This window comes from Eutrigla gurnardus, assembly GCF_963514095.1.
Source record: "Eutrigla gurnardus genome assembly, chromosome: 9".
Taxonomy (NCBI): domain Eukaryota; kingdom Metazoa; phylum Chordata; class Actinopteri; order Perciformes; family Triglidae; genus Eutrigla; species Eutrigla gurnardus.
In genome coordinates this window covers 22,237,205-22,265,047 of record NC_139923.1, presented here as the reverse complement: position 1 = coordinate 22,265,047, position 27,843 = coordinate 22,237,205, and the positions used below count along the sequence as shown (strand labels likewise).

Sequence of the window (27,843 nt, the reverse complement as noted above, 5' to 3'; positions counted from 1 at the left end):
AAAAAAAACTCAACTTTAAGTGGTGTAACTAACTCATCCTGTCTTGTCCTCTGGTTATTGTTGTCAAGTGCAACTTCCACTGGGATCTCAACTATGGAGGGAGGGAGGACGTCAAGGTCACCAGCTATTGTGGGAAACAGCAGGGCTCCAAGCTTCCTCCTCAATTGGATTACTCTACCTCACCGCATCAAAGATGAACCCTTTTAAACTAATCTTTTATGCCTGTCTTTGTTGGGCACGAATCTTGCTAAGGCGAGTTAAGAGATCAAAGCTATTAAAAGGGCTGGTCCTATGTTTGGGTTGTGCTGGAGGAAGTCGGACTGTTTGGTTCACACACACACACTTTACCCTAAACACCAGCTGTTAATTCGTCACCAGAGCTGGGTTTATAACTGTGCCTGTAATCCTTCAATTGTGAGCCCTTCGGAGCGCACATTTTTATAAGAGGCATAAAATAGGAATGCAGTGGAGGAGAGAGAAGCACGAAGAAAAACTCGTCAACAATATAACTCAACTGTAAACTAGGGCAGGGAGTGTTGTGGATGAGAGGAACTTTGATTCATTGGAACAATGCCAAGATTCAGGTGGCCGTTAAAAAATTGTGCAGGACCTCTCTGTGGGACGTTACTTACAGAATTGATTGTTTCTCCCGGACACATCGCTGCTGCCCTCCACAACATTTTATCAGGCTCTTCCCATCTCGAGCGAAGATGGATCTTGCTTTAGTGGCACTCGGTCACGGCGTTCTCCCTCACTTCAAAGTATGTCTCAGACGACTGCCGTACAGCTCATTTCCAGCGGTGTACCACTGTCCTAACAGAGCACAACATCTCTGTGCAAATGCTTCTGGTTTTCCAATCACACTCGAACTTGGAGCAATTTTCCCTCTCAGGAGAGGATGCTTGGCTGTCAGTGGTCCTTCACAAATGCAGCAGCTCCCTCCTGTGCCTTTGGTTTCTCTGTGCGAGGGCAGCCCAGAGCACATGGTGGGTGTTGATTTGGCTGGTGGGCAGTCTGAAATAGAGCTGGAGTGCTGCATATGGTCCGTCACAGCTTGGTGTGCTCAAGCCGTTACCAATAGAAAGCGCCTGTTCACCGCCATCAACGGGTAGATGCGTTTTTCTGTCACATTCTGCATATATAAATGCTGTTTGTTGGATGCAACACTATCATGCTCTGCTGCTCTTCAGTTCCTCCGGTGCAGTTAGGGGTCATGTGTTTTCCAGGTGGGGAGGGAAATCTCAATGGCAACTTTCCAGTCTCAAGCCCAGTTCTCTTAACTCCAACTCTTTGATGCCAGTGCTTTGATAAGTGGTAGCTCGAGAGCTGGGCTGCTTTTAAAATCAAACATTATAATGTGCTGGACTCAGTGCCATGATATCGATAATGTGCTGATATTATAGGTTTGACTGTCGGTATTTCATTCAGCTTGTCAAAATGATTGCTGAGCAGTTAGTCATTCATTAATCATCTCACTCTGTTACAACTGAACAAAACTGATGGTATACCAAGATGGATATGTCGGTGTTAAAAAGCTGACTGGTGTTTTTCTTTGGCAGGGATCCCTCAAATTTGGTTATTAAACCACTGAGTTGAGAAATGAGCTTTATTATCTAAAGATTGCAATAAAGTAAATATAAGATAGGAAGCATGAAATGTAAATATGAGACATTAATAATCTGTTATAAGCCAGTGTTGGCCAATATTGGCTCAATATGTCATATAGACCATAACAGCCTGAAAGATCAGCAAAAGACAACGTACTGATATTAATATGACCATATTGATATTACTGTATATTAAAATTCCCTCCAGATCTTGCTAGATTTTTGTCCACATATTCATAAGCATTCTGGCACATAACATATATTAAAAACTTCTGTTCCTTGAAGCTGCAAGCCTGTAGAATATCCAGCGGCGCTCCACACTGCTGGATATTCTGTTGCCCACGGGCTCAAATGATGGTATAAAGACAATAATTAATGCACACTGTTGATGCATTGCTGATCCAACACTTTCTTCTTCTCAGTGTAGTTGAACAGTGAGGGGGCGTCACGAAACAGGCATCACTCTGTGGTTAGTTGGAACATCGCCGCCACTAAACAGCTCCACCGGAGCGGCTGGGGGTCAAGTGGCCTTTTTAAGTGCACCTCGGCTGTCGTTGCTGAGGCCCACGAGCGGATTGCTGATTATGAATATCTCTAGACAGAATGTTGAAGCAACATTTTTTGACAGGAACTACCTGTTGATCCTGCTGTTATGTCTTATAATAAAAAAGGTGTTGTTTTTTTTCAACCATCCTTGCCGTGAGATACTGAACTACATTTGGATGCCTGTCGATAGCTTGAAACAGAAGGGGGCCAAATTAATAATTCAAGGCTGTCCCGTTATTTCAGCATAACACCAGTCACTTAACCACCCCTGCGTTTCTGCCGGCTCCATGCTGGAGTCTGTTGCTAATCTCGAAAAGAGGTTATCCAACTGATTTTCTGTTTTCATTGTAGTTTAGATTCTGAAGTCGAAGGTTCTCCCGCGGTTTTGAAGGTTGAAGTTTTAGGCCTTTGATCTATATTGTAAGAGTAAGCAGCCTCTTGTTAGCTCCTCTCCAGGCTATGTTTTTGAGAGAAGGTGTTTCGAGCGTTGTGTTATGTGCTCGTTATTTTCCGCAATGCTGTATAGGGGGAGGGATACCCCCTTCCCTCTCCTCCTATCTCTCTCTCCGTTCACTCTCTATTCCTCCCTCGCCCAACCCCGCTCCGTGACAGCAGACCCCCTGCTCCTGTTTTTGTGACTCCAGCATAGCATCTAATGAGCTCAGAAGAATTGCACCACGGGGAGAGTGACAGCCCCTGGTCATGTTTCCACCACCTCTCCTGCTGCTCTCCAATCACACCCACTCCTACATGTATCTGTGAAGCCCCAGATATATTCGTGAGCTGCTCCTCTTTGAGGAGTTTGGATTTGCGTAACTCCCCGGAGGCACTTGAATTGGTGAAGGACAAGGGCATCCTCTGTTGGTAAAGACCTTCTGAAATGTTTTCCTGTTTGGGACAATGCATTTTACGGAGAATGAAAAGCAAAATGAATGGCTTACCTGCAAACCAATTACATTGTTACATTTCAGAGTAGCCTCGGCAAAGCTATAAACGTTCTTTTAATCAGAGTTTTATTTTCCAAGTCCACGAGAAAGAGACAGGACCGATATTCAGTGTGGAAAGATGCATCTGGAGGAGTGTTTTTGTCTGGTTTTTTTTACATGTTCCAAGTTTAAGCAATGGTCTGACCTATGAACTAAGACATTTTTAGTCCTATTGTATATCCGTGCCTCATATCATTTATGGAGTGGACTGTGCTGTTTTTCAACTGTTATGTGCCATCTTTATTTCCAGCACAGCGGTGTCATGAGGACACAAAACAAACTTACTAAATTGGAATACACTGTGAAAATATATATAGTGTGTGTATCACCTCTAATGCCTATGTGGACTCTAAACACATTCAGGCACAGTCAGTGGAACAGTCTGTTCTACTGTAGATTTGCCTTACCTTGCAAAAAAGATAGGCTCCCATTGTTTTTCAAAAATCCATTAACTAGACTGAAAGTCTTGAGCAGCATAGCAGCCCGCCGCCCGGAGCCTGCAATGTTCATCACACTCCACAATTTGAAACTATTTGACAGAATGAACACCACACTAATGATTCTGCGGCCTTAAGGGAGTGGGGATAAAATGTTAATTTGTCCTGAGTATGCCCACAGAGGAAAGCCCACACGGTCATTAGAATCAAAATGGTTTTATCTCCTTGGGAGCCTGAAACTGCTGAACAAAGATCATGAGCTATCTCGTGAGCACAACTGCAGATCTACATTGATGAGTCATTTGTATGGCCCATTGGTACTGACATATTCAGACATGATATAGATACATACATATGAGACATGACACTAGCAGATCCTGCCATGGCGATAATCTTAAACAACCAGTCTATTTTGCCCCGTCCTACTTCCCTTTGTACCATCTAAAAAGGAAGATATTAGAAATTCCATTTCTTTGAAATTTTTCAACCTCCCAAATCCAACAGAAAGGCATTCAGTCAGTGAACACAACATCTCTTCAATTCAAAAGGCTTACACTTACACTTACACAAGTAGCTCGTATTCCTTTTCACATCAGTGTAGCGTGGTTTGACTCGCTGACTGGTAGTTTGATGCCACGTCGGTGGATCTGCAGTAGGACAGGACAGGCATTTAAACCGGCATCACCTCCCGCCTCTTCATCTTTTCTTCTTCAGATGGACTGATACGCTTTGTGGATTCCCAAACCTTTATCATGTTTTCTTCTCACTCGGAGTCGGTTAACTTACCACAAAGCTTTCCTTTTCATGTGTGACTTACAGGCTCCTTTCCTACAACTCAAAGAGCTGCTAATCAAAAGCCCGCAGAATGCGCCGACCAGAAAAATGTTTTTTCCTTTCAACATGTGCTCAAATGATATCACGCTTGTTATTTTATTATTCAGTTCAAATTAGCTGAAAAGCACATTCACGTATACGTTGAGAAAGTGACTGGCTGAATTCAAATGTGTGAATATCCTAAAGCTAAGAGAATTGCCTGAGCAAGCATGTGTTAAAAGGCCTGCCCAGTCGCCACGACTAGCTGTGTACTGGTTTGCTCGGTGCTCCTGCTGTATTGCAGCAACATGCCTTCTGTATATCATTAGCATGCATTACCATTCTGGGTCTGCAAAAGATGAGGGAGGATTGCAAAACTGTTTTCGGCAGAACCCTTGTTTTGACCTAACATTTATGCTATGCACATGTTTTTTTCCCCCTCTGGACAGTGAACTAACGCTGATGCATGATAAGGTCTATTGGTGTGCCATTAATTTTTGCTGCAGTTTTGTGTTTGCATTCTTAATGGTACCTGCAGTAGGTAATTCAGGCCCAAGAGTGACCTAGTTAACAAGGCCATGTATGTTTTTATAGCCCACTCTGTCCTCTCATCTCTAGGACACTGTTCTACTTTGCTGCTCTAAGGTAGAGCAGCGCCGCTCTGCCTGGGAAGCAGTGACAGACGGACGGATAGACTGCCCTGTGAAGTGTGCTCCTTTTCATGGATGCCAGGGTGGCCCTGCTGCACTTGTGGACTGTCCTTGTCCTCCTGACAGCAGAACTGAAGTGGATTGATGCTGCGGAGGTCTACACCAATGCCTGGGCTGTCCAGATCAACGGGGGTCCAGAGGAAGCCGACCGCGTCGCCAGAGAACACGGTTTCATCAACCACGGCAATGCAAGTCCTACATAATTATATCATATTGACCCCATAAATATGCATTATACTTGATTTGATGTCCTAAATATGTCGCTGCAGCTGAGACTGCATCCATACATATAGCTTGTAGGTGAACATCAATGTTACAAATCTGTTGTACATCAAAGCGGAGCATCAGAGCGCCACATATGGCCCCTCTAGGCAATCCTGTTTTTGCAGCAGATTGCAAAAGTGTGGCCTCCACTTCTTGTATTTTAAGTGGGGCATGCACAACTTCCAAACTCACTGGCAGACAGCGAAGTTAAAAGCGGAATAGCCCGGAATAACAAGGCCGTTATTGCAGGGTTAGTTATGATATAGGTAGTTTAGTTTAAATGCCACCACTTTAGCTTCCGTTTATTTGTATCCCCAAGTCACTTTAAGTAGATGAGCTGCTGCGCCATGCAGTCTGCAGATATATAAATTTACATAAAGAAAAATAATTGTCAGAAGACGGAGGCGAGGGCAAGTAGTTGTGACTTATTCTATCAGGGTCTGTTAAGTCATTCGAATATTAAAATGCTTCCAAGGCTAAGCTTTTCCATATTTGTGCTCAGCAGTTGACAGTGAGTCGCTATGTGCCCCCCCCTTCCCCTTCCCCTGTTGCTCCACTTGAGACTTTACTTCATTTGCATGCGTCTTTGTGGAGCTGCCTGACTGCTACACACGCCAGTGCACAGCCGTCTGGATTACTTCTTAGGAATATGCGTAGGTGGTTCCGCATATTCCCACCCCACTTCTCGCCACCTTAAATAAAGAGGATTTTCTCAAAGGGAGGTTTGCAAAATTAATTCTGGCTTATCTTTTGATTCTTTATTTTGTCAAAGATGGAGCTGTGTCTGGAGTGAAAAGCCAGATGTTTTAAGTCTCCCCGTTATCAAAGAGAACATTTGTCACATGGGTTTACAGCAATCTGGACGAGATTAGACGCGTGTCATTATTGTATGGTTTTTTTTCGTCCACCACATCATATTAAATTGTATGTGACTCAACATTGAGCCTGTCGAAGGAACTCGCATTCTCCTTGGATCTGGAGTTCATTTAGTATTGATCTGGATAGTTGCAGTAGTTCCAGCAGTGGAAACACATTGTACTGCGCAGTGAAAGAAAGTGTGTATATTAGGTATAATGGCCTCCTAACAGACTTTTTACTCAAAATTGCCTCTGTGCATTGTAGATAGAGACTCAATCTCTCGTCTTAGTGAATTGGGTAAAATGGAATGTTAAATATTCTGCTCACAGAGCATAAACATACATATTCCAGACAATCACCCAGGGACACAATGCTGTGGAACAAAAAAAAGTGTTTTTTCCTCTTTTCTTGCAGTGATCACTGTGCCAAAAACACACTTTTATTGCTTACTTTCTATTGTTCATCGCCCCTTTCCTCATTTCACAAAAACACAAAGACATCCCCAGCCTCTATTCTGTCCATAAGACCGCTAGATTAATGTGCAGATGTATAGTTTTATTTTTCCCCGTCTGTTAATTTGTGATTGAGTCAGAGCTAAAAGCAGTCACAGGAACGAGTCTTCGGCTGTCACTGGGTCTCTGATGCCTTACAGCAGCCTTTCATTTTTATTGCATTAAGTCACTCAGGCCTCCAAATGGGAGTGGAGCCCCAAAGTGAGACCTTTAAAAAAAAAAACACTCACCTCATCCCAGCCAACCTACAGTTCTATGCCACGAGATATCTGTCTCCTTTACAGATGAGCTTTTTTCCTGAGGACATGCCAGGAACCTCTCTTTGCAGTTTTGATGCGAGAGGCAGATATTCATTCAGTGGATAAAGATGTCTGCAAGTTTAGAGGGTGACGATGGATAATGAGAAAAGGGAGTAGTAGAAAAGACTAGAAAGAATTGAAATAATTGGCAATTTCCGCATTGGAAACATAAGAAGAGTAGAATTGAGACGACCTGGTGTGATGGCAAGATAGCTGTGCAGAAAGCTAAGAGAGTTTGTTGTTAAGACCCCAAAAGCACAAGTGCAGGAAGACTGGAATGGTGAAATTTAGCATTATCCACTGTCTGGAATTAGATTTTGTGTGAGTACATCTTCAGTCACAGTTTCACAGAGGCACCCAAATAAGTTTTTAGTCTCTATTCCCAGAGTGGATGCTGGAAGGATGATGTACTATGTGCAGTGTCTGTGCTGTGACAGTGCAGAGTGGGTTATATGAGGGTATGGGTTAGCAAGGCTTTGTATGGCTTTAGGCCTATAGGGGATAGTGACTTAGTCTCTTTTCCATCATCCTTGGTTGTTTCTAAAGAGCTTTTCAGAGACCAAGGCGGCTGATGTTGCCTATAATCAGGAGGTAATGGGATTTTTTTTTTATCACTAATGTGATTACGGGATCGCTACGTAACTGATCAGTCGTTCGCTGCATTGCTCAGAAATGCCTTATTGTCTTGGTGCAGCTTTATGTGTCTGCAGATTCACTCATTATGCTTCAGTTTAATTTTATTCCAGTGGGCGTGCGTGTCTGTGTTCAACACCAGGGTTAAAGTGTAGATGTCAAGAGCGTGTGCTTGCAGTGTGATTCGGCGTTTCTCCGGTCGTCACGCGGGGTTGTTATATCTGTTTCTCTGTAATCTGTTTCCTGGATTGTTTTTTCTAATGATGCCTTTGTGTCTGCGTGGGAGCTCCAGACCAGGGTGCACCGCTAAATGTCACATTGTGTTCTTGGTGTGCGAAGTCAGAATCATTGTTTTTATGAGGATGGGCATGCTCCGTGGGCGTTGACAGACTGAATCACCCCACTCTGTGGAGTAGACGTGGAGTGTCTCTCCATCTTTTTATTTCTCTGTTTTCATCTCTCCATCTGGGTCTCTCTCTATTTAAAGCTTACTCAAAATTTGTCTTTAGTGTAACTGTAACCTGAAATAAACAAAAATGCAGGTAATCCAACCTATGGGCTCCCACTTCAAAAGCTGCAGGAAAACACTCCAGTGTGTTGGAGGTAACGGGGAGTTTCCAGCTGCTCTGCAAATGTTTGATTGCAGTCAACCCGTATCAATTGATTGTACTGTAATATTCCTTCAAAATTCCACATTCCTGCTGCAGTTTCGCTCTCTTTCAGACCACTGTTTCCAATTTCATACCATCAAATCCCCAAACACGCCAACAAATAACATACCAGCTCTGTTCTAGGTAGAATGTAATGTGCTCCAAGGCCATTGTGCATTACTCTGCACATGATACCCTGCCAACTATGTGATGCACTGGCTTACTATCCGATTCTCTTTTTCCTTCTCTCTCTCTCTCTCTCTCTCTCTCTCTATCTCTCTCTCTCTCTCTCTCTCTATCTCTATCTCTCTATTCAGTTCAATTCAAATGAGATACGTTGGCATGAAATGTAGCAAAATTAATACGTGAGATACTCTCAGTCACTCTCATTTGGCCGTGTGAGCACGTCAAGAATGAGTTCATTATTTATTGCTTAAAGAAATGACACTGATGCTGTTAAAAATGCAGAAGGGCAGTTTGCTCTTTGGATGAGGAGAGTTTGATTATTTTAAATTTGAGTTTTAAAGCAAGCCCCATCAGGCTGATTGTCTCAGATAGAGTTATGCTTCAATCTCGCTTTCATTTCGCCTTCATTTGGTGTGTGTGTGTGTGTGTGTGTCTGTGTGTGTGTGTGTGTGTGTCTGTGTGTGTGCGTGTGTGTGTGTGCGTGTGTGTGCGTGTATTAGTTTGGTTTGCTGATGTTTTTTTCCGCATCATTTTGAGGTAATAGTTTATTAAAAGGAACATCAAAAAACTCTCTCCCTCTCTCTCTCTCTCTCTCTCTCGCTCCCTCTCACTCACTCACTCACTGCCTCTCTCCCTCTCTCGCTCTCTCTCAGGAGCACACCCGTTCTGTGATGTTCATATACCCTCACATTTTCCAGTTTTACTCATAAACCCATACTACGCTGTTCTGCAGCAGTGCTTGCACCTGCACTATTTGCCGTCTTGTATTTCTCCCAGGATTTTGGGGAAATGAGGAGTGCCTTTCTGAATCAAAACTGTGAAATCTTGCCGTCGGCACTAACGAATCACAATGAAAGAGTCTCCAGAGGTGTTTAATATATTATAATGGTACCAGGGGAATATTCTGAGAAAGCTTAAGATTCTTTATCTGTTTTTTTGTTTTGTTTTTTTTGCTCTGTCAAGCTTATTTCCCTGTCATTTTCAGAATGATTTGTTGTTTGTTTGTTTTATTTATTTATTCATTTTTCACTGCAGTAAATATTCACAGGAGGGCAATTTATTTGTTTAGATGATGCAGATTTGATTAATCACACATTGTGTGATCCCCCATTTAGACGCTCATATTTAAATTTGCTTAGATATCCAGTTGAAAGAAATCTACAGCATCCATTGCCTTATTTGTATTCAATAATGTCTTTATGTCACCAAAACAGAAACAGACGAATGAGGTAAAACAAAGATGATGGTAATTCATGTAACAGGAGCTTGATTGACATATAAGGGGTCTAATAATAGAATATTATTAGCTAGTATTATTGCACATCCAACTATGAAACATATCCTTGACTTCACGGATTACACATAAAGATGAATAATTCTTGGAAACCACTGTGGAAGTAACAAATCTACAGTAGGCAGCACTGCTCTTAGTGCGTTTTCATCATGTTGGGTCATCATTATCAATTAAAAATATGAATATTGACACAGATTGATTGACAGACATTGCCCAAATAAATGTTCTTTCCTTTTTCCAGACCTTTGAATCAAGTGTCGACTGATTCGTCTGGCGCTGTGACATGAAACATGAAGCATCTTGATTAAAAAGCCTTCAAGCCAGTGAGCGCCACGGGGTACTCAAGATTAGCCAATCAATGCCATGCAGAACTAAACGTTGTCAATTCGTTATCAAGCTGTCTAGCGTTGTCAGTTGTGCGTTGGAACCGAGGAGTAATAATAACAACAATGGAGACCGCTACAGACAACATTGATGAGACTCCACCTAAATTGATTAAAAGTACCGATTACTGAAGCAGAGCTCTGCTTCGCTGTCAGGGAGAAAACGTATTGTTTCCTGCTACGAGATGCTGGCGTAGCCTCATTTTCCGTGACGTCTTTCGTTGGCGTATCATGGTCCCTCTTGTCTATTCTTCACCAGCCTTCCTAGCGGCGGCCCTGAGTGCTCAACACACTGATAATTAAGTAAACACAAGCAAATGAAAAACCATCTTCTCAGGCGTAATAATTAGATAACATTCACCAACGTGACAACAAACACACTAATACGTCAAGGAAGACATCAACACACTGGAAACTGTTTCCAGGGGACAGCAAAAAGTTATGCACACAGCTGGGACACATTCATGTGGTTGTTTGGGGATAATGAAGTCGTGCTGTATAGATGAAAAAGAAAACTCTGTGTTGTGTCATGCAGGTTCTAGAAACCGCTCCTTCACCTGCAGTGTGTGAAGGAGTTACCACAGGTCCTTCCTTCCTGCTGCCGTCACCCTATAATCAACCCTGCTGCCAGGAGATCATACATACCGATGTGAACTATTGGGATTTTAACCATTCAGTTATAGCTTCCTCTTCACTGATTGTAGGTCTACCGGTATATAGCCGATGCTTCTTGTTATTGCACATCCTTCTTTGCTGCTGTAACCGTGCAAATGTCTCCAGCGTGGCTCTAATAAAGGTTGATCTCTTCTTAAACCTGGACAATCTAGTGAAAAATATCATTGCCAAGGTTAAAATTTTAATTTAAAAAAGGAATATAGGCTACCAGTTACAAAAGTTCATATGATAAATATTTAATTACATTTTTTAAATTATGGACAAAGGGGTAAGACCATAAAAGTGTATCCTACTCTTTTTTTGGACATGTAACTTTTATTTATATTGAATATTTAAAATGTTAACGAGGATTTGTTTATCGACAGTTCATATTTTTTGTTATCCTTGTTTTGTTTTTACTTATTTGTTACATGTTCAAAATCAGTAAAAGTGAAACAATATGGTTGTCCCTTTTCACTCATATTCATCAACATGATTCCCAATTAGTATGTGATTGTATGCAACGTAGGCATCCGTCAGTGTGTGCGCATCCCTTTTTACTGTCCCCTGGAAACGATTTCTGTTACGTTGTGACCTTCTCGCCCCATTCTTCTTCATCCGTCTACGTTTGGCTCTGACTGCCACCTCTTTAAAATAAACGCTGAACCCTTTCAACTCATCTAAAATATTTTTGCACAAATCTTCCCTGAATAGATCTGGTCTGTTCCCAGGTCTGTATGGGAGACTTTATGGCCTCTCTTTTGTGTTAAGTGCTGCCGAATAATGGTTATGAATTTGATATACAAACAGGAAAATAGAAATCGATTACAGTGCAGGCAATGTCAGACTGAAAATGGGAACCGAGTGTAACGAGTTGACAATTCTGTCTGCTATCAGGCAACTGTTTCCTTCCATCATTAAGCGGCATGATATGATCAGGAGGCCCACGCATACGAAGGCTCTTTGATCTCCAATGTCCAATCCATTTCATAGATAGCACCACTAGCACGTAATGTGTGCTCCAATATTGAATTTTAATCAGAATGTGGGAATACTTGTGAAATTGAAATGGCAGTGAACTGGAATGGTAATTTTAGTCTTGTGTTTCGTCAGTCTTATCCAGCGTGATGAAGAACAGCTCAGCTGCAGAGCTGTTGGTAAATCAATAGTGGAAAAACTCAATGCAGATGTAATGCAATGTAGATACCTGTATCCCTGGAGAATTCTGAGGAGCCGTTTTATGCCGACACCAGGATGCCACTTCATTCTGAAGTGACTGGAGGTTGTAAATCTGTCCTGCGTAAAATGTCAGTTTCCTTGTAGCACTATGGGATGTAAAAGGAATTACTCAAACTCATTGGTCTTGTGTCTAAGAATGTATATCAACACATCATTTCTAAAATACATTTATCTTTAAACAGAAGCCATGCTTATAAATAATTTTTAAACATATTTTTATACTAATTCCCCCAGTCAATAGACATAGTTTTGTTGTTGGAGCGCATAATATATTCCATAAATATATTTTTTGCATTAATTTACTAGCCAAAGTCACAGAACTACACCATCATAATGCTTTTAAAATTACTTTTAACATGTAGACATAAAAAGAATTTCACTGGAAAGGATCATACATCTGAAATCTCTCGCTCTCTCTCTCTCTCTCTCTCTCTCTCTCTCTCTCTCTCTCTCTCTCTCTCTCTCTCTCTCTCTCTCTCTCTCTCTCTCTCTCTCTCTCTCTCTGTGTGTGTGTGTGTGTGTGTGTGTGTGTGTGTGTGTGTGTGTGTGTGTGTGTGTGTGTGTGTGTGTGTGTGTGTGTGTGTGTGTGTGTGTGTGTGTGTGTGTGTCTGATCCTGCTTACTGCCTCAGAGCGGTACTGTAACACATGTGACTGTCTGCCCACTGCTACTCTGATCTATGGACTTCTGATATTAGGTTGCCATGGAGAAGTTTGCCAGCATATTATTTGCAGTAGATTGACTCCAGGGCATTTTTTTTCCAGGCCACATGGCATTTTAAAAAGTAGCCCTTTCTCTATTGGTATTTATACTAAATTCTGCACTTTAAATGAGATTCTCGTGGCTCCTTTTTGTATGCTTATCTTCCCATTTGTATTTTTCTTTTTTTTAATCTTTCTCTTTTAAATATTGCGTATGCAAGGTATTTTATTCCTGCATCATCCCCTTACTACCGTGTAATCCTATAAAATCCACTGGGAAATGTTGCTTTGCAAAGTTCTCATTTCCATTTGCGGCTCTGCCATTTTACCTTCTGTCCTCTTTAATCTATCGCTTCTTAAAACGTCCAGCGTTTGGAGGTTTGTTGCAGGTCTGCTCTCCAGTCAGTCTCCCTACTTTGTCTCCTCCCCCTCTTCCAGTTGTCCTCTCCTCCCTTCAATCCTCTAGCTTCGACTTTATTTCTGTGTTTACTGATCTGAGTGAAGTGTACCTCCTCGTCCTGGAGCTGTCTCTCATTTACATGCACCACTTCATTGCATGGAGACTGCAGCCACAGACCTTTTTAGCTCTTTCCAAAAATGCCTCCTATAAATGGGCTGGTGCTCTGCCAAAAATCTGCAGAAATCATGACTCAAAAGCTACTCAAAACAAAAAAGGAATCTTTGTTCTAGACTCTTCATCTGCTATCGACGGTGCATTGGTAAAGTTTGCTGTCAGGTTTTGGACTGGAAGAGAGGGAAGGTTAGACAGAGGGCTGGTGAGGGTGGCAGACAGAATAGATCAAGTGTAGAGAAAAGCCCATCAGACGGCTCTCTCTTCCTCTGAGATATGGAGCCGGTCATGCGTGTGCATTGTCTGCCGCCATTCAGGTCTCTTTTCTTCAGGGAGGTCTTTATTTTAAGACCACTCGCATTCATAATCTGTCCAATATTGACTTAGGGCGGCTTTGAGTAAATCGAAGACTTTCCTTTTGTACGGCATTGACTTTTGTTCACAGGGAAGAATGTGGAGACAATGTAATTCAGCTTTGGCTCCATGCTGCAACAGCGAGTTTGTGTTCTTCATCAGCTACAATATTCCACTACCTCAGCTGCTTGTAGCATGGTACAGCAAACCATATACATGTGTACTTAATTCTAACATAAGGGAATGAGATACCCTTTATAATTTACATCCCACTTTATTCACTTTATGAGTATTTCTTCACAATCTTGTGATCTATTGAAGAGCTCCTTCTCTGTTGGATTTGATGTTGTCCAGAATATCTCTATGTTTGCATCACTGTACATGTATTATTCACCTCAGTGAATATAATGCTAATGTTATGCAGTTTGCTAAAAAAAAGTAAACAACCTGATAACAGATAGCATTCTCAGGCGTATACTGGTGTTTTGTTGAGACTGTCAGAGTGATGTTGATCAGCCTGTCTGTTTTTTTTGTTTGTTTGTGTTGTAGATTTGAAAATCGCTTCTCCAAAGTCATTACTCCATTGAATTGATGTTTATTGCAGGACTATTCTATCACATTAGATATTCCAGGTTCCCATGATAATAGAGCTGGGTGGTGCTCTTCACTGAATGCACCTGAAGGGTCCTTTGCGATGGTGAACCGCTACGTGTGTGTGAGCAGAGGTGTACATCGGAGGTAATATATGTGTGTGCAGGTCTTTTATCCCTTTTTGCTCAAAGTGAATGTAACTGTCGGGGCGTTTGCCTGCACCGTACGTGTTGCACGTAGGTGTATATCCCAGCACAGTTTAACGCTCACCGACCGCACAAACTGTTAAGAATTAGGCTGCATAGCGTGCAGTCACATATGTTTTGCTGCATTGGCTCAGGCTTTTGAATTCCATCGTGTCAGACTCGTGTCCAGAGACATTTTCGATATCACAGCCAAACACTCGGGAGAAGCTCTGCCTCTGAATTGATCTGTAGGCGTGTTCATTGCATCGATGCATCCGTTATAAATGAAGCCAATTCGATATCTGCCTGAAAAAATAATCAAATATTTCCAGCTTTAGCAACAATCAATGGGAAACACTTTGAGTTGCAATGATCAGATTGAAATGAAACGACTCGCCAGGATTTCGCCAGGATTGAAAAGGAGAGACTGGCGCCGTCACTGACAATGCCATCACTGCCTCTACTGCTAATGTCAACGCTTCCAAGGCTGCTGCTGCCACTGTCACAATACAAGCAGTAATACTGCTCGGAGCAAAATGTGTGGATAATCATAACTTTGAAAATGTTTCATCAGTATAGAAGAAGAAGCCATTTTAGTCACTTTTTATGGAATAAATTTGTTTCCCGAAATTTAGCTGAACAAGAAAGGAGGAAAAATTAATAAGTCCTCTTGAAGCTTGACTATTAACATTAATTTGAGGTTGAGCCAGCAATCCACACCTACTAAGCATGTTTTAACATCTGGAAAAAAAAGTATCTCTTTGCAGTTCTACTGTAGAGCTTCGGAGCTCATCCCTTATCCTGCCCACAGGTTAAAATAAACTCTACAGACCTTGCGTCAGTCTTTGGCTCGCCACATTGGGAATAACCTATAAGCATACTGCATACCAAGCATCAGTGTTACTCACTCCCTTGCTGCTTGTTTGTTGTGTTTCCCCACTCTTAATTTCAAAATCCTGTTTCATGTGAGCATACCAATCCTGGCTTTGCAAAGAATATTATTAGAGATGTAATATGTGGGTGTAGAAGAGTATAAATGAAAAAGTGAATTACATATAAAACAACACATTTGGAGGTGAGGGGGGAAATTGTTGCCCTGAGGTGCGAGTGAAGGATCAGATTAGTGCTCAGCCAGTATTATAATATGATATTGTATTTATTTTCTATCCCTGCTCCGCTAAAACTTCAAACCACAAAGATGGTGCAATCTGAAAGTGTACAAACAAAAAATAATTTGACTGTGACTGAGGACGAGATATGTTATTAAAAAGTGATTTGGTTTTTTTTTTCTGCTGTGTGCCTTCCTTCTTTTTCTAGCATGAATATAATTTCATATATCTTTGGATAAGTCACAGTGATGTCTTTTATTTGATATTTTAGCATTTAATTTTTAAGAATTTAATATCCAGTATAATGCCCTGAATATTCTTTTCATTTTATTTACATGCAATCAGTCAATTTGGCATGAATATTTCAAGGCCCCATGAAATGTAAATCAGAGCTCAGTACACACATCATTGTGATGAAAGAGAGATATGGACAGAAATTCACCAGGGCTTTGTGGTTGAATGTCGGCACGCTCTGACTTTTCTTTTCATTTGTGGAGATATTGATAAAAGCGACGCCAGCAGTGATGAAATGCTCTAGTTAAATATATTATGCCCATTGTTCAGAAGTGCGCTGGTATACGTAGACAGGATTTGCGCTATTGCCTTGGAAACAACATGCACATCTGGCTCACTTTACACAAGACTGTCAGCTCAACTAGGATGCGTTCAAGTGCCAAAGGGTCGCCTCACTCCCCAGATACAACAGTACGTGTTTATTCAGTTATGGATTTCCGTTACACATATTATTTCAGCTTTTTGAATTCTTTTCTTGCATGCCAATGACGACGTTCCTTGACCTCCCTGCACTGTTCGGCTGTATTTCAGCGATATTGTGGGAAGTAAAAGACAGAAACTTTTATCGAGCAGTACCAAAACTATCTTCAAGGATTATTTGCCACAAAAAGCCAGACCTCAGCCCAGACCATGGTCCATGAGATTTTTCCCTCTTTTTTTCCCCCTTTGTTGAAAAGAAAGTCTGATAAGCTGATATGATGCCAGAAAAAGAAGTTGTGCAGAGCGGAGTGTGTTTTCTGCTGCTGTAAAAGCAAAAAAAAAAATATGACCTTTCAAGGAAAGCAGAATGGAGAAGTAAAAGGTCTGTGAGGCCTGAGATATCCGGCTCCCCTCTGAAGCGTGACACTTGGTCAATTGTGAGCTGATGAGATTTAGCCGAGACAAGACAGAGAGTGATGGTGAAATAACAAGGCAGCTGGGCCCCCCAACTCGGTCAACGTTGGTGATCAGGAAGCTTCTCCCCGGACAGAAAGTTTGTGGATTCTTTTCTTTCATCAGTAACTTGTTGACAAAGTGTATGATGCGACAGAGCAACAACCGCACAATGTTGGGAGACCTTTATATCTCTTTATATATAATGTTTGGATTGATACATGTATGGATTAAAGTTGCTCTCCTAAATGTATGGATTTTAAATCAAACTACAAACATGTGTGTTATGGCTAATGATCTTTGTGCATCCATCAGAGAGTTCTTCTGCATTAGGTGATGGGTGTTGGCATGCAGCTCCCGGCCCAGAGAAAGCGAGTGGTGTGTAATTGTGACTTAATAATGCAGTCAGATCATTCTCAGCCTGAATAATGAAGAAGTGTGTCTGCCATGTGGAAAGAATGAAGGATGAATGCAGAATACTTTTCGCAGTGTTCGTCTCCATTTTCATTCCCCTTTAGAATCCTTTGTTGGCAAAGACAGAGTGCGGAGCCGCATGAGCGCTCCTCACTAAAATTTAAACGAGGCAGAGGTTCTTCAAATTGCGTTCGCTAAAATGAAACTGACGTGAAAGAATGGAGCAGATGACCCAGAACATACCAGGAGCCTTTCGTCCAAATGGCATTTACAACCTTCTGGCTCTTAGCTTTTGATAAAGAGTTTGTAAGCTGTGGGAAATGGTCCCTATGGGCTAGTTCATCAAATGCAGTACCTTCTGTTGGTATTCACATGTGCTCCTTGGACCCATGACGCTCATCCTTTGTGACTCCGGACCCACTTTGTCTTCTGTGCACGGACGCCAGCTAAAACATGGCTTTAATTCGGGCTGTTTTCATCAACTGGTGAGAGAAATACCATTTTCACACATCTTGATTTATGCATACTATTTGGTCATAATAAGGAGTAATGTACCCGCTACTTAAATGTCTCCCCATTAAGAGGTTGGATAGAACAGGGAGCACTATAAATTCCACATCTACATTACTGTTATGGGAAAGATGACTGCATTATTTATGTCTACTTTTGGTGCACACTTGTAGCCCCCTCCCCCCCCCCCCAATCATGCATCTGTCTTCCATCTATGCAGCATTAATTCTGCAATGGAGGCTGCAGGCTATCTCGGATGTTGTGCAATAGAACTGATTGGGAATGTTGTAATACAGAACTCTTAATTTTCCAAACGACACCTTTAGGCGGCGGAGCAGTTCCACTTCCCCGGACCATAGAGCATACTTTGTATCTGTCAGGACAATGGAGAGTAATGACACGGCTGAACTCATATTTCATCTTGGATGATGCAGAAAAACCAGCAGGCATGGCACAATGTGTTGCATATAAAAATCATGTTCATCCTCTATATTGGGGCCAGCTTTAATAGGATGTATTGAATCCTATTTTTATTTATTTTTCCACAGATAAAAAACTATAAAAAAAAAAAAACATTTCTTGCATGGAGCAGAATAAATAAATAAATAATTTATTTCTTCAACATTTTAATGGTGTTTTTGCTCCGAGACGGTTAAACTAGTTTTGAAAAAAAGTGAGTCTGGAGCCTTGGGAAACCATATCAACATCGCTGTCAACAGTGACACAGACACTTGAGCAAGCTTTTGAAAGGCGGCCTGTTTATGCACCATTTAATGTCAATGCACAGTTGGTTTTCATATGTTTACATCAGTTAATGGCTATTTATTTTAATGTTCATGAAAACCAAATATGCAAACTCGTACTCCTACTCATTTTATTTGGGATTTGGTGAAATGATTTCTAATCGTGAGATGAAGTTTTCATACAGTTTCATCTCTAGTGGCCACCCTTTATAAAGAAGCGTAGGCGAGGAGTAAATTTAGTTGAGAAGACAATTGAGATGATCCTGTTAACTGAATGCACCATGGAGGCTGTCAGAAATGACTGAAGCGCTTCCTCTCTGGTTTTCATCATAAACCTAATGGCTGCTACCGGTTCCACTCCTGTCGTTTCTCGTAGGAGGAAGGACGAAAAACAAACAAGCAGCGTGGCGCACCAGGCTGTCTCGACCCAGCCTTCAGAAAATGTCTGTGTCTCTGTTATGGATGTAAAAGAGGAAATTGAAAAAGAAAATGAGGTTAAAAATATATTAAGGTTCTCAGGATGTTAATCCCTGGTTCTGTTTTGAAGAAAGCCTTCCCCAATATGCTCCCATCCTAGCGTAATAGAGGAAAAAAGTGGTGTGTCATATGATGTAGCTCACCAGAATGCTCCAGCCATTTATCATTGTTATGAAGGCTATCATGGGACCTTGCACAAGGGTCCTTTATAATAAGTGCTGTATTCTCTCATATTTTCTGTGCTGCCACACAAAAAGCATACACCCCACACAGCAACTATGATGGGTAGTTTAGTCCTTCTTTTTCTGCTGCATTAGATTTATGCAAGTCTGCTGCAATATGATATCTCCTAACTCTTAAATCATAAATAAAAATGCGCTATTTCCCCTTATCTCAAATCGTTGTTTTCCGAATCCTCTTTCAATTAGTTTTGTCTTATCTCCTCCTTCAGACTGGTTGTGGGTTTTGTTGTAAAAGATTATTGTGGGGGCGTGATGTCTGTAGAAACCCGCCTTCGGTCACACTGTGTTGTGTCAGGATGAAATGGTTGTAAATGCCATGCCCTTTGCAACAGAGGGCTGTTTTGCCCTGCATGGCACCATAACAAACCACGCCTGGCTGGCTGAATGCCATGAAAGAAGGATCTCTTTAATAGCTTAATTAATGCGTGGCCATTAAATAATCCCACCATTGTCGCAACAACGCAGTCTCGCACCGTGTTCACACCTTCCCGACTATAAATAAGTCGAGGGCCAAGAGGTTTACATATGCATTAGCATAGCTATAAATAAAGGTCTATGTAACACTCAGGAGTGTGTTCTCTTACTTTCTTGCCTGCACGTCAAAGAAGCGGCTGTGATCTTTCAATCAAACTGCACAACAGTCCTTGAACCTGAAACTGTTTTTCCCTGCAAACTTTTGTTTTTCATGGCAGAAGTCGTGAGTGTTTATCATTCATTTTAATGGCGATAATAAATCGTGCTGACATGGACGATATGATTCTGTATTTGTCTCGCCTTTTTGTTTCTGATGCATTTGTGCATTGGCTCATTGTAGTCCCTTTTAACTGCTCCACCCTCCCCTCAGCTGTAGGCACGAAGCCAGCTCCCTCAGAGGTTATTTCAGGCACTCATGAAGCTATGCAAAGCTCAAGCTCCCATTCTCAACCTCACCCTGATGCTCAAAACTCTTTGTGTTTCCAAGTCCTCGACTGTCTTTGCTTCAGAGGTTCAAGGAAGCGGCTTAATGTGCAATGAATTTGAACAAGGTCAAAGTCACACACCCACTCCACTCTTGTAGTCGCCTCGCTCCTCCAGCCCCGCGGTCGCTGCTGGTTGTGTCCTGGGCCCCTCTCGGGGAAACAAACTCATAGAGGTTCTCTTTCATCTATGAAGTGAAGGGTCTACTTTCTCCTGTTTTGTATTTCATGCTCATGCTCCAATGAGTTTTGCCATTGGCAAAGAAAATCAGTGACTGGCACACTTATCAGAAAAAAGATGATACACAGCCATTTGTACCCTTTGCTATTTTAAAAGGGTCTTCTAATTTCCTAATGGTGTGTGTGTGTGTGTGTGTGTGTGTGTGTGTGTGTGTGTGTGTGTGTGTGTGTGTGTGTGTGTGTGTCTGTCTGTCTGTCTGTCTGTCTGTCTGTCTGTCTGTCTGTCTGTCTGTCTGTCTGTCTGTCTGTCTGTCTGTCTGTCTGTCTGTCTGTCTGTCTGTCTGTCTGTCTGTCTGTCATAGCCACTGATGTAATGGGATGTCTTTACTGTTTGAATTATGTATAATAACAGTGAGAGGCACAAGTAGAAATGTGTTTTTTATATGGTTTATATGGTGTGCCCCTCCATCTTATTAAAATGACAAAAAGACTGACGAGTAGATGTGTGTTGTTGACCCTATCTGGGCTGGCGGGCAGCCGACCGCACAATCCTGACATCAAAATTGCATTGCATCGCTGGATTGCCAGTGACACACCTAACCACCTCCACCTTTCCACCCACTGCGGCACATGGCGAGCCACCAAAATGCTGAACTGTGCAGGCTAAGCAAAAAAAAAAAACCCATCACTGCACCTCGGCAAGAATGCTACAAACATCGAATCCACAATGTCCTGAATACAAACGGTGCGGTGCACTGTAGATAAATGTGATCATTTGTAATGCGTTCACATACAGCCTGAATCTGTCAGGTTTTTCCACAGCTTATGCTGAGCGGATAGGAAGACATGAAGGATTTTAATAAGGGTCTCAACATGGGGAGAGGGATAAAATGTAAGCACCAAACGTGTCAGTATTAATAGATGGAACCAGAGGAAGAATCGCTGGGGGCGAGTGAAATGAGCACAGAATAAAGGAATTAAACTGACAAGCACTGAATGGAAATGGAAGTGGAACCTATTTACTTCAGTTCTTGAAAACTAGGGTGACGGAGCTTGACGGCGGCTGTTCTGGCACCGGGGGAATTCGGCATAGGTGATGTGGAAAAAGTGCAGTGGGCTGAGTTACACTCTGCAAATGAATAATCCAGGAGCGGCGCAGAATCCCGGCACTCTTCAACAGGCCACCATCTGAGGAATGAGCCGGAGGGGACAGTTGGAGGCGGGAGTTTTTCTTCTTCTTTTCTTTTTTTTTTTTTTTATTGACCTCATCGCACACGGAGAGCAGAAGACAGAGATCTGGAAGTGCGAGTGAGTCGGTGTTTGTCTGCGAGTGAGTGCGCGCAGGTGTTTCTTTGTCTCTGTGATGTTTAAGTGAGAGCACGAGGTGATTTCTCTCGGGGATTTCTTTTTTTTTTTCTTGCAGAAGGGTTATCCTTCTCGCTGCATGTCTGAAGGCGCTGACGGCTTCAATTTCCCCGCGCTGAGCCCTTGAAGTGAAGGGTACATATGAGGCAGAGGACATTTGCACATTTGCTTTTCAGTAGTCCATCACCACAGCCGCACACCCACGGCACCTCATGCAATGTTCCTGCTTTCTCCGTTGCAACCACTGACTGATCTGAGTCTATGAAAAATCAATAGGAGGACCCTTTGAGTGCTTTTCACATATTTTTTTTATGGACTGTAGTTACTGTACTAACAAGCAGCAGGCTTTTCATTCCTCGGGAAAGTGTGCCCTTTCACGACTCCGGACAACAGGTTGAAACCAAGTCAGCGCTATTAACATAAATGAGTGTAGGAGGACGAGAGAGGCTTTTTTTTTGCATAATAGTAAAGTGCCGCTTGTGTGTGCAGTTCAGAATTGCTTTTACATTTTTATGGTACAGCAATCAAGACGTTCGATGCCGCCTCCAGGTATAAACAAAAGGCCAACAGCTCTCAGGTTGAATACTAATAATGGAATACTAAACACTTCATCATACTCCAGATCTGTCACAATGAGTTTTTATTTTCTTTTATCCCAATTCAAACCGTGATGGCCCGTTTGCTTCCTCAGATCCAAAGAGAAGCGCTGCTGTTATGTCGGGGATGTCTGTTTACTCTAACCTTCTCCCGACGGCTTGTAAATTAACCCAGTTTGATCTTGATGCTTTGCTTTTCCGCTAAAGTTGTTTTTCCACACATCATCATGTCTTCTGTTTTCCTCATGGCAAGTGGAAGAGGCCCCTTGTGGCCCCCCCCGTTTCAGCAGAGATTCTCTTTACCAAGGCATCTGAATGTGTGTTAGTCTATCCCTCATCCTCTCTCCTCTCCTCGCTAGATGAATGGGATCAGCAGCATTACACGTAGAGATGCCTACTGCAGCTTCCCTCAGCCCAAGGCTTGACAGACCGTTGCTCTGTAATACATGATCAGAGTTAACAGCGTGATTACTGATATTACCAATAAAAGGACAAACCAGCCCCACTGCTGTGCATGAGCACTGCGAAAAGCAATGGATCCAACTCCCTGGAGGCCATGAATATTCAACGCTCCGGTGAAGCATGGCTAAAGTTGGGTGTTTACTAATTTGGTACGCACATTTCTCCCACCAAGACGGGGATTCTTCAGTTTCACCAAAGAATCGGTCCAGTGGGATGAATCTCAAATTAAAAAGGCAAGGAGTGATCTGAAATATTTAAAAAGGTCTCTCTCTCACACACATACACACACACACACACACACACACACACACACACACACACACACATACATTCATGCACTCTCGCTCACACGCAGGGTCTTTACCCCCCACCCTTTCTCAAGGCTCTGAATCTTTGGTGTGTGTGCTCGCAAGCACAAATGTAAATTACTTTGAACACCAGCATGAGTTCGATATGCTGGCTGCTTGTATCAGTGCCACTCGGAGCAAGGTTTGGCTGCGTGTGTGTGCGTGTGTGCGTGTGTGTGTGTGTGTGTGTGTGTGTGTGCTTTTTGATAAGCACTCTCTCCCTGTTCTGTCCCTTATCTGTTCTCTGAAAAATGACACCACAGAGATATAACACGTGAGGAATTGTATTTTTTCTACATTGTTAATGTCCGCAGCAAATGCATGAAATTCATATTCTCGGGGCCATTTCATTTTCTGGTCCGACTGCGAACGCGTTGCATCAGGACCCGAGAGATGTGGTGTAGATTATTCAGGCATAGAATCACGGGGATGATACCACCATTGATTATAATTACAAGGCAGTAGTCATTTGCTGTGAGAGATCAGTTTGAATATAGTTTTATGGCGTTATTAGCAAAAGGTCAGGGATACATCGGGGCTCCCTTGGTGTCTTGTGTGATGAATGCCTTTTGTTGCCATTTCCGACTTAGCTTTCCACCCTTTTCACTATTCTCCTGTGATTTCTTCCTCCTTTCTTTCATATTCCAAAAATGTGTTCTACTCTCCCAGAATAGGGATAGGTCTGGACATGGCGTGATTTAGACTCTCTTTACCTTGTCCAAGGTCTTTGTGCTTCTCCAACAGCTGCTTTAATAACTGTTTCTTAGATTTATAAAAGCTGATTATTCAATGGCACAAATCGTTTTCCATGCCATTCGTGTTGCCCGTGTCTGCCGCCACTGGAGGGACAGACTTCATAGGCATTTTGTTGGCTATTCAGCCACATAATTAGCCAAAAACACTTTTGTGGTTCAGCTTCTCCCAAGACATCAAGTCTCCCGAGCTGGTGAAGGCAGACGAGGCGGGGAAACCGCAGAATCGGAGCTAAGATGCAAACAAATAATTACCCTTCATTTGAAAACACTTAATTAGCCTCGATTTCAGAGTAAAATAATGACTTTCTCCCACTAAGCGGAACCCCAGAGTTTCAGCTGTAATTAGTCCAAAAGATTGAAGCCCAGTGGCTCAGCAGAGATGATAACAACACGACTGCTTTATTAACCCAACAGCCACTATCGAGCCAGCAACGGCAGCACATTTGCTGTGTGTTTAAACCGGAAGCAACGGAGAAAGCAGCCGTTCCTGTAGGGTTTTGCAGTGATGCGTGTTGTTGTAAATAAGTAGCATGACTCAAAGGAAAGGTTATGTATAAAAAGGAAAAGCAAAAGTAGAAAGGCTTGGTGGGCTTTGTGGCAATCAATGCGTCGCTGACATTTCTGCCTCCGAGGCGGCCTCTCATCGCTGCTTGTGCGTTTCTCCCACTAGCATCTTCCATTAAGGTTAGTGCACTCATACATCATAGGCTTTGAAATAAGGTGCTCACTGTTAAGAGTGAATTACTATTATTGCGCTGTCTCTAACCAACTATTGATGCTCGTGTATTTCCCTGAAAGGTGGGTCTGATTGAGGGTCAGTTTCAGTCGGGAGGATTTGCTTCAGTGCACTTTTCCCAAGCTTAAGGGAATACACTGAAAGTGGAAGTCTGTCCCAGTCAATAGTAGCGTAGTGGACCTTTAATCTCCCATGCTGAATATTTGCATTCAGTATTCAGCACACACACACACAGGTATAATTGCACTAGTCGTCTGGAACACACACCCATACCCATATCCACCATATCTCCCTGTGAAATTTCAGTGTGACTATAAGAAACATCACATCTCATTATCCGCCGCCTATCACTGGAGACTGCTGCAGCGTGTCTGGCACCAAACACATATCAGGCACATTTCTCAACAAGATGCATCATTTTCTCCTCACTAGTTTGATGAGAACGGAAATTCCAAATCCGTTTGTGACATTGGAGAGTTGCCTAAACGCTTGTGTGCGCACACACACTGCAATGTGAAACAACATTAGGTTACAGCCCAGTGACAGCTTGCTACATTTCTGTTTTTCGGCACCACCGATCTGAAGCCAATCCCCCGTGGCCAATATTGACAACTGTGGCGGGAGGTGGCCAGAGACCAAGGCAGCCACCGTAGAAGAGCCCAGAACAGGACACAGCAGGATATTGGGATGTAGGAGACACAGCATGACATTACTTTCAGTCACCTTGAAGTCTAACAACCACTCTGACTGATAACAGTCTGCAGATGGTTTGAATTCCCTGGCGTAGAAAATGTAGTGTGACCTTTCCTTTGGAACACGTGATAAACCATGTCTTTTCACATTCTTTCCCCGGTGGTGAGTGGTAGGTGGAGAAAATGGGCTAGGATTATCAAAAAAATCAAAATTGAAACACTGAGTGGGTTGAAGAAATTGTAGGGAAAACAAAGAAAGAAGGAGTGCAACTCCTTGATTTCACTTTGATGATTTGCACTGCTTTAAAAAAAAATCGACTCCCACGTGTTTCTGTCTCTTGTAAGTTCAAAGTTGTTCCGATTATAAGCTTGAAACACTTGACACTTGCATCAGATGAACCCAATTCAGACAAATCTCTGTTCATAAATAAAGTCATTTTTAATGCAGTCACACATTCAAGTTCCTTTCATGGTCGTACCAGGGGATACCAGCAAAGAGAGGACACAGATTCATATTTTCCATGCTGAATACTTATTACCATAATTACACAGATCCAAAAGGGTCTGGTGTCCAGAGTCATAAACTCTCAGGAAGAGAGGGCCGTCTCATTGTTACAATAAGGTTTTTGTCTGTCTTGTGCATTCTGTTCACAAGTCTGACTTTCAGGGGATATTTTTTAAATTAGTTAAACCAAAATTAAAAACCTAGTGACATGTCTCAGCTAGGAAATTATTGTAAATATGCAATTGAATAATTCAAGGATAGTGTACCACAAGTTTTTTTTAAGTTTTTGACGGAGATCAAAACAGCATTTCTATTATAGATCTATTAGATCTATTAGATATAGATCTAATAGATATAGATTATTTTAAAGAACCACAAACCACTTGAAAGTCATTTAGAATGACTTAAACATTTAAATAAATGTCTCTTAAGTCACGATCTATCACAGAGGTAACGTAATGGTGATTGAGCATATGGCCCTCTAAAGAAAGTAATTTAATATTTGTATATTTGTACTGGGTGTCAGTGGAGACATTCCCTGGTATTGCAGTTTTTCTCCATCATACACTAAAAATGGAACTATGCACATAGTTCTGAAAACCTGAAGTTCAACAAACGACTCCAACCTGCTACACTCTAGCACAATCCCATTGTTGTCATTCACATAGAAATACTAAATCAATCAGGACGGAAATCTTAAAGGTCCCATATTATACTGTTTTTCCTCAATTCCACACAGCTGTCAGAGGTCCAACAACACTGTATTTGATATGCATTGCCCCAAACCCATCCATGGTCCTGAATTTCAGCTGTCTAAAAGTTGCTCAAATGAGCCCTGCTGAGAACAGACCGTTTCTGTGCCTGTACCTTTAAATGCTAATGAGCTCTGTCTGTCATCGCCTACTTGGAGAGAGACGGAGACGATGCTGCTTACGCTAGCGGTAGCGTGCACCAATGTTTACGGTGGATGTATCACTATGGCTCACCTATGTGGCTTTTTGACACCATTTCACATTTCACCAAAAAGTCCCGCATGCTGCTGATAAAGTTTTTTATGTTGCAAGTTCTGAAAACTGACAACTACTACAAAATAAGTTATTCTCAGTAAAAGCAACAAAAGAAAAATGGCACCAGACTTTAAAACAAATTCTCAGTGGATTTTACAATATAAGATGAAAAACGTGATTGAAGTTAAATGTGTTGAATGTGTGAATTTAAAATGTGCCATATATTATGTCTGAAAACACATTATAGCTAATTTAATTGAAGTTTACAAGTGCATTTTATTGTCTTTTGGGCTTTCAATACCTTCAGCTTTTACTATCTGAGACCATAAACTTCACTAAAATACTCTTTGGACAATATGTAAAGCACAAACCCGAAGGCATGTATTTAAAAGCCATTCAGGCACATTATATTACAAATTCATGCACCTATTTGTCTGAAAATAAAACAATTTTATTCTCTAAAATCCAGCATTGTTGGCTTGTCCTTGATTCAGACACGTTATTACACATGTCTAGTAGAATTCAACAGTCACTGTTAATTTTTCCTTTTATATTTGCTCTACTTGTGTACATGGCCTTGGGAGTAAGCGTGCAACGGTTGGTAAAGTCTTACAACTGTCCACTCTGTTCTCTCACAGCCGACACAGGCTCATATGTAAGTGGAATAATGATCCATTAAGTCATTTTAGATTTACAGTCAATTGGACTTTAATTGTGAAAGGATTATCTACACAAAGATCTGACATCATCCAAATAAATGTCACTTCTCTTTAGAGGAGAAGCAATCAGTCGATCCTTCATATCATTGTAAACTGATTATATTTGTTCTTCAGACCAAACTCGACAAAACAATAGTTAAATGAATTGATGTTGGCTTCCCTTTTCTAAATTAGCAGGTTTAGCTTCTGGTGATTTTAGTCACATACAGTGCACACCCGTGTAACTGTTTCCTCGAGGCTACAGGAAGGTGTAGACAGGACGGAGAAATGAGTGTAGAGGGCAGTATTCCTCTCAGGCCGACTCGGAGCATAGTGGCAGGGTGAATAATGACCCACGGTGCTCTCAATTATTATCGCTGGCACGGACGCCACACACGCGCGCGCCATGA

General features: G+C 41.9%; 1 protein-coding gene across 2 annotated transcripts in view; it reads left to right on the top strand.

The window, feature by feature from the left end:
* Nucleotides 1–27,843, top strand: part of furinb (furin (paired basic amino acid cleaving enzyme) b) — a 65,852-nt gene that overhangs the window by 600 nt on the left and 37,409 nt on the right. For both annotated transcript variants that reach the window (XM_084018560.1, XM_084018559.1), the window contains exon 2: nucleotides 5,008–5,287. In XM_084018560.1, the coding sequence (XP_083874686.1) occupies nucleotides 5,111–5,287 (177 nt within the window). In that variant the 5' untranslated portion in view covers nucleotides 5,008–5,110. The remainder of the gene's footprint in view (nucleotides 1–5,007; nucleotides 5,288–27,843) is intronic.